Source organism: Onychomys torridus, chromosome 5, assembly GCF_903995425.1.
Source record: "Onychomys torridus chromosome 5, mOncTor1.1, whole genome shotgun sequence".
Classification (NCBI taxonomy): domain Eukaryota; kingdom Metazoa; phylum Chordata; class Mammalia; order Rodentia; family Cricetidae; genus Onychomys; species Onychomys torridus.
The window spans coordinates 80,965,513-80,983,505 of record NC_050447.1 but is presented as its reverse complement, the minus strand read 5'-3'; the positions used below and the strand labels follow the sequence as shown (position 1 = coordinate 80,983,505).

The window sequence follows — 17,993 nt, the reverse complement described above, 5'->3', positions numbered from 1 at the left end:
GTGTGTGTGTGAGAGAGAGAGAGAGAGGGGGGGGGGAATTACTGTCCCTCCTTCTTGGACAAAAAGTAAGGACAGTTCTGGAAAATTCCCTAAGGTACTCTTTAGAAAAGTGAAGTGCAAGTGACCACTGCCAGCTGGGCATTGCAGTCAGACTGGATGATCAAGAAGACAGGCTGACAGAAGAGTCAGGACCAGACATAGGCAGGACAAGGCCATTGTGACTATCCCCAACAGCCTGGGTCAGTTCTATCTAGACTTCATTGACAGTCGGCTGAGGAGTCTGTCCCAATTCCTGTGAGTTCTTACTTTGCCGGCATAGTGGTGAATGCCAAAGCTAAGCTCCATTCTCTTGGGTCTCCAGAAGTACTGTGATTTCAGGTTATCTTCAAACTTTTCTGCAGAAGAAAATCGAACTCCAATATTAAACATACAGGGGATCCTTAAGTAAAATGGATGGTCAGAAGTTATTTTTCCCCCATACAATGCATGATGAGTAGAGATATTTTAATATAATGAAGTCATGAAGATTTGGAATATTAATGGCCAAAAAAATCACCATCAATCATTTAACACTTCATCTTACTTTAGAGCAGGTCTCAGATGTCAGCCTGGATCAGACTCACCTGGCACACCTGTGGAGGTGCAGGCTTTGGGGGCTCACCCTATGAGTGCAGCAACACTTGGTAGGTCTGGGAGGGAGCCAAGAATTCACTAGCTCCTGGTACTGCTCACATTCCTGGTATGATGGCCATACTGTGATGCCAGGCTCTAACCCTACAACCCTGGTGGTGTGGCTTTCCTATCTATTTGATTATACAAGAAGCACACTTCATAAAGGCAGTCAACTTTCTATGAGCATTTCAACATTCCAAGCACCTGCTATGAAGTTATTTCCCCTGTGATATTGAGGCTTTTTCCCTTTTCTGTCTGGTGTCCCTAGTCCAAGCACTATGTCACGAGAACGCAACACCATGTTTAATAAAAGTAAATGAGGAAGAAAAAATGAATCTACACGTTAAGTGTTTATATGTATGTTATGAATACCTCCATGAGCAGGGAATAATGACTTCTTCAGTTACTTAACAACTCAAAAGTCTTCTTTTTTTTTTTTTTTTCTTTCCTATTTCAAATTGGACCATCTCATTTTAACCACTTTCTTTCTGAGACAGGGCCTCATGTATCCCTTGCTATGTAGCCAAGGATAACCTTGAACTTCTGATCCTTTAATCTCTACATCCTGACTGCTGGGATTAGAAGCACATACCACTAAACCCAGTTTATGAAACATTAGCCATCAAACCCAGGGCTTTGTGCATGCTGGCTGGGATGTTTAATCCTGATCGCCAATTTGATTGCATCTGGGAGCAACTAAGAGACAGGTGTGTGGGCAGGTCTGTGGATGTATTTCCTGGAAGGATAAATTTAGGGGAGAAGACCCTCCTCCACAGTGGACAGAACCTTCTGGCTGTGGCCCAGATATTAAAAAAAAGTCTGAGGGAAAAGCTGGCTGGGTTTGCCTTCCCTTACTTCTTGCTCTTGATTCTGTCTCTCCCCTTGCTGCTGCTCCTGTCCTCCTACCTGACATCAGAACAGCTTCTTTGGCCTCCCAGTGTGGACTGGAGGCCAGTGGCTCTCTGGAGAGCTTCTAACAGTATTACTGCTAGATTAGGGCTAGTGAGGCATCCCACCTAGTGCACTGAGTAGCTGCCAGGTCCTCAGCCTCTCCAGCATGCAGACAGCTACTGCTGGACTGCTCAGACTGTACCATGCAAGCCAATCCAACACACCCCTTTTTGTTACATATGTTCGCCCTATGGGTTCTGTTCCTCTAGAGAATGCTCCTGTATACTAAGCAAGCATACCTTTTACCAGCGGAGCTACGTGCCCAGCCTGGGACAATTTTGCTTTGACAGTGATAAAGTCTCAGTTTATCACTGACATCCTGAATTTGCATGAGTTAGATATGTGGAAATAAATTTTCCTTTGTTTGTTGTGGGGCCTAGGAAGACTGCCCAGTGGGTAAAGTACTAAGGACCTGAGGTCTGCTTCCTAGAGTCCTCATAAAAGCTCATAGGATCCATTCCTGTAATCACAGCCCTGGGAGCATAGGTGGGGGCTGATGAGTCTTGCCAGTCAGCCAAGACAGCTGAAACAGTGACCTTTGGGTTCAAGGGGAGACCCTATCTCAAAAACCAAGACAGAGAGAGGTAGAGGAACACATCTGGGGTTGACCTTTGGGTCCAACATGTTTGTACAGGTAGGTATCCCCAACACAAACCTCTACACACAAATGAATTATATATATATATATATATATATATATATATATATATATATATATATATATGTATATATACATATATGTATATATATACATATACATATATATGTATATATATAATATTTCATATTACTGATTTTTTCCTTTCTACTCACTATTTCCTTTCACATTCTAGAGCTGTCTTTCTGTTCTGCCACCAATTTCTCACTTGGGGGTGGATAATTTTTATCATTTATAATCTAAGATTCAACATTTGAGATTGTACCACGAAGGAAGCAGAAATCCAATCTCCAATCCTGTTTAATTCATCACTCTGAATTTTACCCTACTATAAACACTCACTGGTCTAGACCTTAGGTCCAGTTTTCACTTCTTGAAAACCAGATACTGCAGGCTTTGTGACAGCTGTTGATTTTTTCCAAATCATTTAAAACCATTAAAAATTATTGCAACTTTCCTGGTGCCTTCATAAATCCATACAGTTACTCTGGGTTTAAAACTCACCGACGAGAGTCTGGTCAGTGGCCTTGGGAAACCTACTCTCCTCATCAAGCAGGGATAATAAGCCCATTGGCTTCTGCAGAAACATGTCTAAGAGGGGCCGGTTGTCCTCGTATTCAATAACTCTAGCATCCACATCTTCATTTAGGTATTCATTCTGTAATAGGTTATGAGTCAAACAGAAAAAAAATCACTTAAAATTGTGAATAATGTATAGGTGGATAGTAATTACTCAGATTTCCACTTTACATATATTATAATAAATTGCTATCTGCGACATTGCCTTAAACACAAAGTAGATCATTTTGTTTCTCTCTTTGCAGAACTGCTAGCTTATTAAAATCAGCACTGATTATAATCAGGAGACTGGTAAAAGAATTGCCAGTCTCTCAGAATTACAGAGGACTGTGTTGTTAATGGAAAGTGGTACGGCTATGTCACTTTGCACAACGTGACTGAAGCAGATCTTAGGGTGACACTTTCTCCGTTGTGTCTCTTAGGAACACTCACATGATGTTCAGAAGGGGTTTCAGATACTGACATTGCTAGTGGGGTGGACAGCAGTAGGCAATGGGATTAATCCATAGGTTCAGAATCAAGGACACCTAGGCCCATTCCTAGGCTCAGTCACACAATCCATTGGAATTTTCTGACTCTCTAAGAGTCTCCCTTCTCATCTATTAAACCAACTCACAAGATAAAAACACATGGTGTACTGATAATAGTTTGTTTGTGAGTGTATCATAAGATGTGTGAAATAACCACCCATGGCCCTGAGCCACTGACAATGACCACAGAAGCATAGCATGGCAGTGTGAATATTCTCAGTCTAAGGTATTTGTTTAAAATAAGACAAAGCTTAATCCCTAAAGAGGCCAACACCCCCAAAATACTGTAGCCAGCATTAAACATGAAAACCATTTCTTGAAGTTTCACAGCTCTTATTTTTGAAGGTAACCTTGGAAGAAGTCTGTAAACCTAGAATTATTTTACTGTTAGACACATTACACTGACAGCATATAATAGCTTAAATCACAGCTGGAAAGTTCAAAAGAATTTCATATGTTTTATATAGAATGTCCGCGAGGTTAAGGTCTCAACTGATGTAATTGTCATTTCTATTTCTGGTGTCAAAATCCATTGCATGCTTTTGTGGGAGGTCACACAGTGCAGAGAAGAGTAAGCTGGAAGAAAATGGCTTCCTTCAAGTACCTTTGTTATTATGGACTCCAGATAAACCATAGAGAAAAAACTGTTATCTTTATAATCAGGGCTTATAAAGCTCTTACAATAAAACAAAGAATACCCCAAACCATACAATGTAGTGATATATTGTATACCACAATAAAGCTTGCCTGGGGATCAGAGGACAAAACCAGCCACTATATTAAACACAGAGGTCAGGCAATGGTAGCACATGCCTTTAATCCTATCACTCAGGAGGCAGAGATCCATCTGGATCTCTGTGAGCTCAAGGCCACACTGGGAACAGAGCCAGGGATGGTGACACATGCCTTTAATACCAGCACTAGGAAGGAAAGAAGATGGCAGGGTACAGAAAGGTACATAAGGAATGAGTAAACAGGAAATCTCTCTCTTGAGGCTAAGGATTTTGTAGAGGTAAGAACATGGTTGGCTTGTTCTGTTTCTCTGATCTTTCAGCTTTCACTCTAATATCTGACTCCTGTTTTTTTTTTTTTATATTAATAAGACCTTTTAAGATTTGTGTTACAATACACTGCATCTCACAGGAAAGATTACGGCAAAATGCTCATTTATCTTTAGGCATATGTGGACACATAAAGCTCATCATTCTTAGTTTTTGGTTCACTTAAAGAAGGTGGTGAGAAGAGCTGTAAACTGCACTTAGCTGAAGTGTTGAGAATATGCACTCCTGCTCTTCTCTGACTGTCTGAATTCCCTTTAGAAAGCTGGGAGGTGCTCCCCAAGCCTCAGGGACATCATGGAAGAAAGGGAAGGAAGATTGAAAGAGCTAGAGGTCAGGGAGGATGGGAAGAAAACAGTGCCTTTTGGCCATGACAGGACCACTACACCCAAGAACTCAGAGAAGCTATGTTTGCCTTCACAAGACCCACACAAGATCAAACCAGTTAACATTTCAGCAGGGGACAGGAAGGAGCTCACGAGCCCCACCCCATAACTGAAGAGCTGTGGACAGTTGGTGGCTTCTGACAGAGGACAAGTCAGTTTTCTTTAAGGGTGTGATTCCTGGTAAATCAACCAAGTTCTGTACTCTCACATCTAGAAGTATATGGGCAGCACAAATTGGAACTCATTGGTTAAACATGCACACACACACACACATACACACACACACACACACGCACGCACGCACACACACAGACACATACACACACACACACATGCATGCATGTAGTTACACATGGGACATGAAGCTGGGAGGAGGTAGGGTGGTAGGGGGTGGGCCTAGGAGGACTTAAGTGGAAGCTTGGGGGGGGGGGGACAAGAACAAAATACATAGTATGATCTTCTCAAAGAAATAATAAAAATGGTAAAAACAAAAATATAAAAATGAAAAAAATGGAGGTTGAAAGTCATTTAACTACATGTTAACAAGGCAAGGGAAATCAGAAGGTTTGAAGGTTCTTCAAGTTGTGTTTTTCATTGCATTTGGAGTGTGTGTGGTCAAGAAGGCCCATATGAGGTGCATCTTGGAGGTCATAGCTCTAAGAAGCTTAAATACTTAATGCTAAAAACATCATCTCTTCCCCCAGAGAGATCTAGGATTATGCCACCGAGCCCTCAGATTCACACAGTTGCGTGGGAAGATTGTGCCATATTCTGATAGAGGCACAGACTTCCATATGGCTTCTGAGGCTGGTACAAATGTAAGCACACCTTCCTCAGCACAGGTTAGTAGCATGGTAAAGGACACTAGTTTTTATTTTGATCTTACCTCATCTGACAGACCATCCCCCGATCTTCCAGACTAATTTAGCAAATTTCTTTCCCAATTGGTCACTCTTTGTACACCCTATAATACATTGAATTAATTTACAGTATTTCTAGTATTTGTATTTACTATTTTCCATGTCTCTCATTATCATGAAATTTCCATGAAAACAGAAGTTTTCTATTATTTACTTCTGTATCTAGAAAGAATGTTACATATTAAACATTACATGCATGTGCACTCCCACACTAGCTCCATTCATATGTTCAGGCCCTAGCATCCAATGTGATTGCATTTAGAGACAGGACTTTAAGGAGGTACTTTGGAAATGAAGTCCCTGAGGGTGGGGCCCTAATCCAGTGTGACTGCTGTACTCCTAAGCAAAGAAGAGGCGTCTTGATTCCCTGCACAGAAGAGGTCCCTGTGAGGACACATGCCATGAGAGACATTTTGACTCTGGACAGAGGCCTGGGGGAAACCACCTCCCTCCAATGCTTTCCTCACAGACCTTCAGCCTCTTGAACAATGGGAGAATGAACTTCTGTTGGTTAAACAAACTTTCTTAAAGTCCACAGTGTTTTAACACAGCAGTCCCAGCAAACTAGCTCTCCATGCTTTCTGGATTCTTTCCACCTCTAAGAGTTGTTTTGAAAAAATCAGTTTCCCACAAGTGACAGCTCATGCTGTGGAATAAAAGAATACTCATACATTTCTGGTGGGAGTGCAAGCTCTCCCATCACTATGGATATCAGTGTGGCAGTTCCTCAGGAAGATAGGAATCAATCTACTTCAAGATCCAGCTGTACAGCTTTTGGGCATATACCCAAAGGATGCTTCATCCTACCACAGAGACACTTGCTCAACCATGTTCATTGCTGCTGTATTCATAATAGCCAGAAATTGGAAATAATCTAGATGCTCCTGAACAAAAGAATGGATGAAGTATTATTATTCAGCCATTAAAAAATGACACCATGAAGTTTGCAGGCAAATAGGGATGGAACTAGGAAAAAAAATCATTGTGAATGAGGTATAGTAGACCCAGAAAGACAAATATGGTATGTATTTGTATACATTTGGATTTTAGCTGTTAAATCAATGAATAATAACCAAGCTACAATCCATAGAACCACAGACGGTATAGAGTAATGGATGAGAGGAAGCAGATAGATCCCATTAGGAAAGGGAAATAGAATAGACACTTATAGATTTATGGGGAGTGGAGATGGAAAGGGGAGGAGGTAGTGGGAAAGAATGTGGAGCGAGAGCTAAAAATAAAGGGTTATTGGAGGGGTATTATGGAACCTAATACAGTAAAAATCTCCTAAAATATATACAGATGTAAATATAATCTAAACGAAATAGCCAAATAATGGGGAAGACAGAGACCCAACAATGCCCTATTACTGAAGACAACATCTACATAACTCATTGAACATGAAGGTGTTGAGCTGTTGCCTACATAGAGCCTTCACCCCATGTTCTATTGTTTTTGTACAGGAATGTACTCTGCTCACTATCAAAAGAGAAATGCAAACACCAAGCCATCCACAAATGCTTTATCTACAATGGTGCACTATCTGCAAGATATGCTAGGGCAATGGTGGCACAAAGCTTGTGGGAGTAACCAACCAATAACTTATCTGACTTAAGCCCTACTTCACAAGATGGGAACCATGCTTGACACTGATTGGGTGACTAGATAGCCCAGAGACCTAGGGTAAAGCCAAATAATACCAGTCAAAAAAATAAAAAACAAAATATAGTGATAACTCCTAATGATATAAATGACTCCTAATGTAATAAACATATTACATTTATAATAAGAAATAAAGGGTTTCACATACCAGTATTTCATGCCTAACAGTGACTTTGAAATCTTCAAAAGGATGATGGGACTCCACAATGATGATGCCACATGGACTAAGGTAAAGCCATTAACACCATGGAAAGATTGACTTTGGACTACAAACTGATCAGGACAATTTTGAGATGACTGGCTGAGATGATACAGCCTGACAGACTACTTGAACAAGGACTTGAAACAAGCCCTGCACTTTCTCATTATGCAGTGGTGGGCTAAATGATACAGGACTTGACAATTAACCCAAAAATTTTCTTTTCAGAATAAAGATAACTTCGCCCATACCCAGCAGGAAGCAATTTTAAGAATTCGACGCCCACATTCCCAAAGGGGTGGTGTGGGGTGGGTGGTTTTTTGGTCTTTTTATGGGTATTGGGTCTGGGATTGTTTTCATTGTTTAGGAGGGTTGGTTACAAGTTGTTGTTAAGGCTTAGGAAAAGGGCTAGGCAAAAGGTGCTTGTTTAAAAAAAAAAGACAATTACTAGTTTTAAATACTTTACATTCAATTGGATTGTTTTATATTGTATACAAATTATTATTGAGATTGAGATTGTTAGAATATACCATACACGTATTTCTAATCTTGCTCGAGATATTGTATTTATAACATTCATTTAACAATGTAATACAATTTGCTAATCCTTGAATGTTAGTATTACCAACTTTTAGGATATGTAGAAATGAAAATTAGTGGTTAGAAATTACGATTGAACTTGTAGTCATATTAGGTGAGTTTTCAAGGTCAAACAGATATATTTTTAGATAGACAGGTCATCTTCAAACTCTTCAGAGATCTACAGAATATGGCATTTAAAATGTTTTAATAACTTAAGAATTTTTCTTTTTTGCTATGACTATGAGACATGATGGCTCCTGGCAGTACCAATCTACTTCAGAGAAAATATGGGCATTGAAGAAACTGCATATGGAGTTAACTTTCATTGTGGCAAAAGTTAGCCACTGGACAACAAAGTATCCTCTAATCAACTGCTGACAAACAGGACAGACAGGACATTAAACCAAGGACTACCAATTCTTGCCAAAACAAGTGTGGTTGTGGCTTTAACAAAAGGCATCTTCTGAAGCCAGGACAATCACCATCCCTGAAGTGAGTGACCTTTGCAATCTGTAAAAGGTACCGTGCCCTTTTCTTCAAAGGCAGCTGAACAGGGAGTGGGCCAATGGCTTCTGATGTGCAATGGAACAGCAGGTGAAACAGTTATTCTTGAAGAATAACTAAGCTCACCCCTCTCAATAGTAGACTGGCATTTAATAGAGGGATGTGGAGAAGAACAGGATGCCAAGATGAAGCCACATATACACAGCCAAGAAAAATGGACAGCTGAAGTGAAAAGACATCAATAATTTCCAAAATTTAAAATCCTGAATCATGACATGACACTAATGGAATTCAGGTGTTTCTGGTACATGGACTGCTCTCACCAAATGTGAGGTCAAACTGTTGACCTTGTATACATCCTAGTTCACAAAAGAGTCTGTCAGATATGCTAAGCCTATAGGCTGAAGATGATGCCCCAACACTGCGGAGAAACTTCAGGTGACTGTCCAGGCAGCTGGCTGTTTCTGTCAACTCACATTTTTTTTTTTTTTTTGAAAGCTGCTTGCATGCACTTCTTGTTTTTATTTTTTATTAGGTAGTATTATTTCCTTCTTGGGTCTCTGAGGGAGTTGAAGATCAGTTAGTTGTAGTTATAATTATCTTTGTTAAGGATTTCAGAAAAACTCACTAAGAGCTGTAAGTGTATAAATTTGAAAGACGTTATAAGACAGTTCCGTTAGCTATATAAGTTAGGATAAAAAGTGAATCAGGTACATTCTGGACTTACCAAAATAGGATAGATAATGGAATTATTTTCTTTGAATTTGTCAAATACAAATGGACTAGACATTGTTTAGGTATTTATTGTTTGTATATACGGTAAATATAGTTATTGTACTTTTGTATATAGTTTTTCTTATATTAGTTATAACTTTTTCCTTTTTTTCTTTTTTTTTTAACAAAACCTCTGAATCTAATCTTCATGTTAAGCTTTTTTCCTGACCATTAACAATTAACAACTTGTAACCAATCATCATAAACAATGACAATATCCAAAACTCATTAAACGACCGAAAACCTCCCATCCCACTTTTTGGGGATGTGGGCGTCATCTTTTTAAAATTGCTTCCTGCTGGGTATGGGCGAAGTTATCTTTATTCTGAAAAGAAAATTTTTGGGTTAATTGTCAAGTCCTGTATCATTTGGCCCACCGCTGCATAATGAGAAAGTGCAGGGCTTGTTTCAAGTCCTTGTTCAAGTAGTCTGTCAGGCTGTATCATCTCAGCCAGTCATCTCGAAACTGTCCTGATCAGTTTGTAGTCCAAAGTCAATCTTTCCATGGTGTTAATGGCTTTACCTTAGTCCATGTGGCATCATCATTGTGGAGTCCCATCATCCTTTTGAAGATTTCAAAGTCACTGTTAGGCATGATCATGGTTCCCTTTAGATTTTTTTTTTTTTAATAGAAAAGGGGAAATATAGTGATATTTTATTTGTATTGAAATGTGATTTTATTTGTATGTCAATAAAGTTGCCTTGAGGTCAGAGCAAGCCAGAGCAGAAGCTGAGCAGTAGTGGGGCACGCCTTTAATCCCAGCACTTGGGAGGCAGAGCTAGGCGGATCTCTGTGTGTTCAAGGACACAGCCAGCATGGCAGACACACGCCTTTAATCTCAATACCAGCCATAGAAGACCTGGAGGTCTGTGCAAACAGGCAGTGACGAGGAGGTCATGTGGCTGGGTTTACAACCAATGAGAAAACAGAACAGAAAGTCTTTAAATAGACAGGATGCACAGAAGTAGGTCTCTTGTGGAGAGGAAGAACCGCAGAAACAGTGAAGGGTAAGGTTTTCTGCTCTTGCTCTGACCTCGTGGTTTTTAACTCTGCAATCGGTTCTGTGTTTCTTATTTAACAAGCTGGATACATCTACAAGTATTCCAATACCTGTTTGTTGATATCATACTAAAATTTCCCAGGCAGAAAACCCAGCAAGTAGGCCCAGCTGGCATGCTGCCACAATGCCTTGATTAGCATTGACTGAAGTTGCCAGTCAACTGCTTATAGGAGCATCCCCAAGAGCTGGAAAGAGAATGTGTGGGATGCTCATAGCTTGTTAAATAAGAAACACAGAACCGATTGCAGAGTTAAAAACCACGAGGTCAGAGCAAGAGCAGAAAACCTTACCCTTCACTGCTTCTGCCATTCTTCCTCTCCGCAAGAGACCTACTTCCGTGCATCCTGTCTATTTAAAGACTTTCTGTTCTGTTTTCTCATTGGTTGTAAACCCAGCCACATGACCTCCTCGTCACTGCCTGTTTGCACAGACCTCCAGGTCTTCTATGGCTGGTATTGAGATTAAAGGCGTGTGTCTGCCATGCTGGCTGAAGCAGATTACCAGATGGGTCACAATGCCTGGTTTATGTATAAGCAGTGGTGAGGCTTGAACCCGGATTGTGGTACATGAAAGACAAATATTCTATCATTGTTCCCACACCCTACCAGAAAACTGGTAGACCTGACGAACACTTAAATAAAACTGCAGGTTACAAAATCACTGTATAAAAGCCGGTAGCTTTTCTATAGAGCAACACCAAACTTGCCACGAAAGAACTGCACACTGACAAGAGCTTCAGAGACGTTAACATTCCAGGAATAAATCTACAGAAGAAGGTGAAAGACTCCTGCAATGACACCTTTCAGACACTGAAAAAAAAACAGGTAGAAGAAGACACTAGACAAAGAAAAATCCCCCAATATTTATGGACTGGGCAATCAATCATGTGGAAATGGCTGCACAGCCAAAAGCAATCTGGACAGTCAACATAATGCCCTTCAAAATTCCAGAGACATTCTTCTCAGAACAGAAAAAAATATTTAAAAAATTTATATGGAAACACGAAAGATAATTAAAGCAATCCTAAGCAGGAAAAACAAAACAGACAAAAAACAAAAAACAAACAAACAAACAAACAAACAAACAAACAAACCCAAACCAAAAACCAAACACTGCTGGAAATAAATACCTGACTTTAAATTATATTTCAAAGCCATAGTGACAGGGACAGCATAACACTAACACAAAACACACACACACACACACACACACACACACACACACACACACACACACAGAAAATGACAGCAAATCCAGAAAGAAACACACACAGTGATGTCCTCTTATCTTCTGAGAAAGGTTTCAAATTACACACTGGTGCTGGCAAAAGTGGATATCCACCTACAGAAGACTGAAATTAGATTCATATCTCTCATCCTGTGAAAAAATAAATTCAAAATGGAGCAGAGTCCTTAATTTAAAACTTGGAACATTGAAACTGCCAGAGTAAATTATAGGGAAAATATGTCAATATGCAGGATTTGGCAAAGTTTCCCGAAAAAGACTCCAATAGCTCAGGACATAATCCCAGGATCTGATGAATGAGATCGCACGAAATTAAGAGGAGTCTGTACAAGGAGTTATGAGCAGAGCGATGGGACAGCCAAGAGAAGCTTCGCCAGCTTTAGTTCAGACAGGAAGTTAATATCCAGATTAGAGAAAAATGTTAACCTCAAAAGCACCAACTACCAGTCAATAAATGGGCTAACAAACTGGATAGTTTTCAAAACAAGAAACACAAATGGCCAATCAACATTTTAAAAAGTGTTTAACACTCATTGCCATTAGGGAAATGCCAATTAAAAACTACTTTGAGATTCCATCTGACTCCAGCCAAAATGGCTATCTATCATCAGGAAAAAAAAAAAAAGAAAGAAAAAAAAAAAGGCAACAAATGCTGGCGAGGATGTAGGGAAAGAGGAAATCATAGTCGCTTGTTGGTAGCAGTGTCAACCGTTCAGCCAAACTTGGAAATCAGTATGGAGGTTTCTTCAAAAAAGGAAAAGTAGAGCCATCTGATGACCTCGTTATACCACTCTGTATTGGACCACAGAGGTACTTGCACATACATATTTATTGTTGTGCTATTCAAAATAGCAAGGGGATGGAACCAGGCTAGATTTCCATCAATAGGTGATGGACAAAATTATGGTACATACATACACACAATAGAATTTATGTAGCCATAAAGAAAAATGAAGTCATGAAATTTGAAGGAAATTAGGTAGATTTGGAAACAATATGTTAAGTAAATTAAGCCCGGCTCAGAGACAAATGTTAAGTGTTTCCTGTCATATATGAATTTTAATGTTCACTTTTTTTAGTAGTGGTGATGGGGTTCAAGACAGGGTTTCTCTGTGTAGCCCTGGTTGTCCTGGAATTCGCTCCATAGATCAGGCTGGCCTCAAACTCAGTATCTATCTATCCACCTCTACCTCCAGAGTGGTGGGATCAAAGGTGTGTGGCACCACTGCTCAGCTCTTTAATTTTTATATATAATATGGCTAACTAGAAAGGGAATCACAAGAAGGGAGAAGAGATTTTAAAGAAGGCAGGAGAGTGAACTAGGTACATTTGACATGAAAGTGGACAGGACTGACTACTTGGAGTATAAGGTACAATGGAGGGAGGGGCAGGGAGGGGAGAGAGAAGTGGAGGTGGGGCATTAACAAAAATAAAGTTTGCATGAAAAAGCCATAATAAAACTCATTGCTTTGTGTTAATTAAAAACAGAATTTCAGCAATTATATGGATCTATGCTAACTGTACATTTCATTGTAATTACCTTCATTAAAAACTTTAGAAGTGCCAGGCAGTGGTGGCTCACGTTTTTAATCCCAACACCTGAGAGGCAGAAGTAGGCAGATTTCTGAGTTCAAAGTCAGCCTGGTCTACAAAGTGAGTTCTAGGACAGCCAAGGATATACAGAAAAACCTTGTCTTGAAAAACCAAAACCAAACCAAAAACCAAACCAAAACAATAAAAATAACAAAAATAACAACAAAACTTTAGAAGCTTAAAATGAGATCAAATGACCAAAACAAGTACCAAAAAATCTTCATATCACATTGAGGGTGTTGGCTCAGTTTCATCCAGGAAGGGAAAAACAGACTATGTGAATGATATGGATTCTGAGATGAATGATGGCCTTGCCCCTGCATACTCTGAGCCTGGGATGCTGTGTGTGACTCTGAGGGAGGGAACAAGAGACTCTAATGAGGAGCTGCTCAAGGCCTTCAGAGAATAGTTTGGTTGGATATAAACTTTTATGCTCACTGGGTAAAAAGTTTGAGGTCTATAGTGATGTGGTTTCAAGCAATTACTAAACCTTTTTGGAGTTTTTAAAAATAAAGATTTGTTTATCAGAGGCTTCTAAATGCATTAGACTATCTTAATAATTAAATGAAATGCCTAGCTGGGTGCTGTAGGATGTCCTCCTGTATGCTGTGAATATGTGTTGCTCCCACTGGTTAATAAATAAACTACTTTGGCCTATGGCAGGGCAGGATAGAGCCAGGTGGGAAATCTAAGCAAAGACACAGGGAAAAGAAGGGCAGAGTCAGGGGAGAAGCTAGCCAGCTGTCCATGGAGCAAGATGCCAGCAGACTGGTAATGCCACGGCCATATGGCAACACATATATTAACAGAAATGGGTTAATTTTAAATAGTAAGATTTAGTTAATAATAAGCCTGAGCTGTTCGGCCAAGCAGTTTGTAATTAATATTAGGCCTCTGAGTGATTATTTTAGAAGCAGCCTTGGGATGGGGTGGGACAGAAAAGCCTCTGTTTACAGCTGGGTATGGTGGTGCATATGTCTTTAATCCCAGCACTTGAGGCAGAGGCAGAGGCAGAGGCAGAGGCAGAGGCAGAGGCAGAGGCAGAGGCAGAGGCAGAGGCAGAGGCAGAGGCAGGCAGATCAATCTCTGTGAGTTTGAGGTCAGCCTGGTCTACAGAGTGAGTTCCAGGACAGCCTGAGCTACACAGAGAAACCCTGTCTTAATAAAAACAAAAACAAACCCAAACCAAGATAACCAACCAAACAAAAAGTCTATAAAATGCTTTTTTATTAATTGGAAAGCTAAAATAAGTCAAAATTTATCACCAGTATGCACACAGTTTTAAAATATAAAATAAGTCACCCTTTTGCAAAACAACTTGTAGTCTTTCTAAAAGGATTGTTTTGAATTACCTACACAGTTTTTTTTTTTTTTTTAGATCAGACAACTTATTTCTTTTACTTTATAGCATTAAAAAGTTTGAAATGTAGGCATTACATATTGAGTGCATTTTTATTCTTTGTAAGTACCACAAATTATGTGCTGAAGCCTATGTTAGAAACATGCAGCACTCTAGACCGTGAATAACTGGAGACAAAGTTATCTATATTTCTTTCCTCAGGAGCAGCCAGAACAGTAATTCTTAAGTTAATGTTTCAATATGTACTTTAGTTTCTTGCTTATAAAACAACTCAACTTTCAGCTCTCACCCACAGGGGCTTATTAAATGATATATGTAATGGCCTATCTATGTGTAGAAACAAATATGAACATATCACGTTAACTTTAGTTCAGTTAATAGCTAGTCAGATGTGTTACTTGAATGCATGAAGAAAGACTATCCAAAGTATTAAGAGGTGTATATGGACACTGAGTGGATCTTCAGTATTCTTAAACTGTAGGGCAAGTTTTCCTGTGTCCCACCTAGCCCATGGTCAGGACAAATCTCTCTCACCCGCCAGTCCTGCAGCTGCTTGAACCCAAGTAAATACACAGAGGCTTATTATTATTATTATTATTATTATTATTATTATTATTAAAACTGTATGGCCTAATGACTCAGGCGTCTTGCTAGCTAGATCTTACATCTTAAATTAACCCATTTCTATAAATCTATACCTTGCCACATGGCTCATGGCTTACCAGTATCTTTACATCTTGCTTCTCCTGGCAGCAGCTGCTGGCAGCATCTCCTGACTCAGCTTTCCACTTTCCAGAATTCTCCTCTCTGTTTATCCCACCTATACTATACTTCCTGCCTGGCTACTGGCCAATCAGAATTTTATTTACCAGTCAATCAGAGCAACACATTTACAGCATACAGACAGACATCCCCAGCATAAAACAGTGCCTTGTTAGCACCATGCACCTGTGCTGAGTATCCAGTGGTTCTTAGGGACAGTGGCATTTGTTCTGATTCAAACTACGTTTGATGTGTTTTCCCTCCATTTGAAATGTAAATGGGTAGGGAGGCTTCTTTCACTGTGTTCTTTACCATAATGAGTGCACAACAGTATGAAATTAAGTCAGAGGACAAAACCCACTACAGTGCCAGCATGGAGACCCTTTAACAATGGATACACACTTCTAACATGGCAAATGGGATTACACACCACGCAGACTTCCTAACACCCTTTGATTGTTGTTGAGTTCTTTCATATATGAAAGAAAACCAGAACACACACACACACACACACACACACACACACACACCAAACACAAACAAAACCTTGGCTATTTCCTGTAGAAATTCAGATTGTGAGCTCTTGTAAAACAGTGCCTTCTCATTGGAAATCAGACAATGTCTTTGCTGCTGTAGGCTCTATCAACCAAAAGCCTTTTGGAAAATAAGAAAAGTTGATAGTGTGCCTATTACACAAATGTAACTGGGAAGGCAAGGTTGAGTGTAACATCTGTACAATTAATAAAATTGAGGAGACCATGGACTTTTAGCTGCTGCTGATTAGGGAATTTCAGAAATACGTTTTTGAAAGATTATACAAGTACATTCCTTGGCTATGATAGTCTTCTGTTTTCAGGGTGGGGATCTAGATAACTAAGGAACTGTTTCATGTAATTGTTTTCAGATAGCATTGATTTAAAGTTCTTAAGATCAATATATATGTATATAAATTTGTTCTATACTGGGAAAGTATAAAAACCTCTAAATATTATGAAATATTGCATGCTAAGAATCATCCAGGGCAAACTGGAAAAACAGCATTGCCATAAAATATCTAGATGATAAGCAAAAGAAAGGGATATGAATTATGGATCCTTAGAAATTTAATGTCCACAGAAAGGTAGGTTATGAGGAGAAAAGCAGCATGGCTGCCAGGGTGGCAGGGACATGTTCTGAAAGGAAGACAAGGGGTCCATTAGCTGGATGCCAACTTTCCAAGAAATGTAACACTGTCTACTTGACAAGCGAATTTGGATACCATTATAAGTATGTCACGAAACATGTTTTATTACATGCTACAGGTTGGGAATGTCTACAAAGGTTCATGTGCTGAAGCTTGACCTCTAATTGGATGTGCTGTCTGGGAGGTAATGAGAACTTAGGGAGGTCAGCCCTAGCTGGAGACAGTGTGTCACTAAGGGCAGTCCCCTGAAGGTTAGAGAAAGCCTCTAGTCTCTCCTTCTGTTTTCTGTCAGCCATCATATAAGACACTCCTCTGTTCCATAAGTTGCTCTCTGTGACATTTTGGCCACAGTGATGAAAATGTAACTAATACGCTGCAGTGTATTGATTCTGTTTTATAACCAAGGGAATGTGGTGGGGGGGAAATGACACTCAAAACACCTTTTAAACCAACTTTCCTGTAGTGTCTTGTGAAACACTGCAACAAAATGAAAATTGAGCTCAACTGAAAACAAACAAACAAAACAAAACCTTTCATAGCAAACCATTGTTTAGAGCTCAGGTCACAGAATAAGTGATTTCTTTTGGCTTCAGTAAGACAAGTGCTTTACTTGCGAAGATGCTATCCAAGGCTTTTTTTTTTTTTGGTGGGGAGTGGTGTTGGTAATTTGGAGGTGTTTCTTTTAAACCTCTCAAAGATAATTAAAAGTTGCTACAGGATAGTTTTCTTTAACAAGCCCAGCGACAAAAGAAAAACATTAGGATCATGGGTGAAATGAAAGTTTACTGATCAAAGCGGTCTATAAACATCAACATTCTGTAAGGTGTATTCACCAGTAACTGCTGTCACATCTCCACACGGGTCTAAGGCTAGTTACAATAAAAGCAAGTCCTAACTCTCTGAGAGAACAGTGACAGTGGTCTGACAGTACAAGCCATCGAATCATCAGATGGCTGTTGTGTAGGGATGCACTGTTCCCATGCAGTGAAATCCATAGATAAACATATTTACTTATTTCAATCTTTGACGGGTCCTGTACTGAGGCATTAGAGCAAAATGACATTAATTTAATTAATATGTATTAAAAACTTGTTCTATGTCAGCCTCTGAGAGCACTTAAATAATTATGAGATGATCTTGGACATTGGAGCTTATGGCCTGGTGAAAAAGGCCACACTGACAGAGAGTAAGGCTGGAGTCATTTCAGTGTAGTGGGGGAGGTAGACACAGATGCTGAGCACTAAGGATATCAAGGTGGGGGTGGTGAGAAAGTGCAATGAAAGGCAGGTGGCATATGCTTTCCCAGAGCCTGGC

At 39.7% G+C, this 17,993-nt stretch overlaps 1 protein-coding gene across 1 annotated transcript in view; it reads right to left on the bottom strand.

Annotated features, from left to right (window-relative positions):
* Myo3a (myosin IIIA) overlaps positions 1 to 17,993 on the bottom strand; it is a 177,226-nt gene that overhangs the window by 50,248 nt on the left and 108,985 nt on the right. The window contains exons 19-20 of the mRNA XM_036188496.1: positions 2,786 to 2,939; positions 307 to 395 (exon numbers count right to left, since the gene is read on the bottom strand). Coding sequence (XP_036044389.1) covers positions 307 to 395; positions 2,786 to 2,939 — 243 coding nt within the window. The remainder of the gene's footprint in view (positions 1 to 306; positions 396 to 2,785; positions 2,940 to 17,993) is intronic.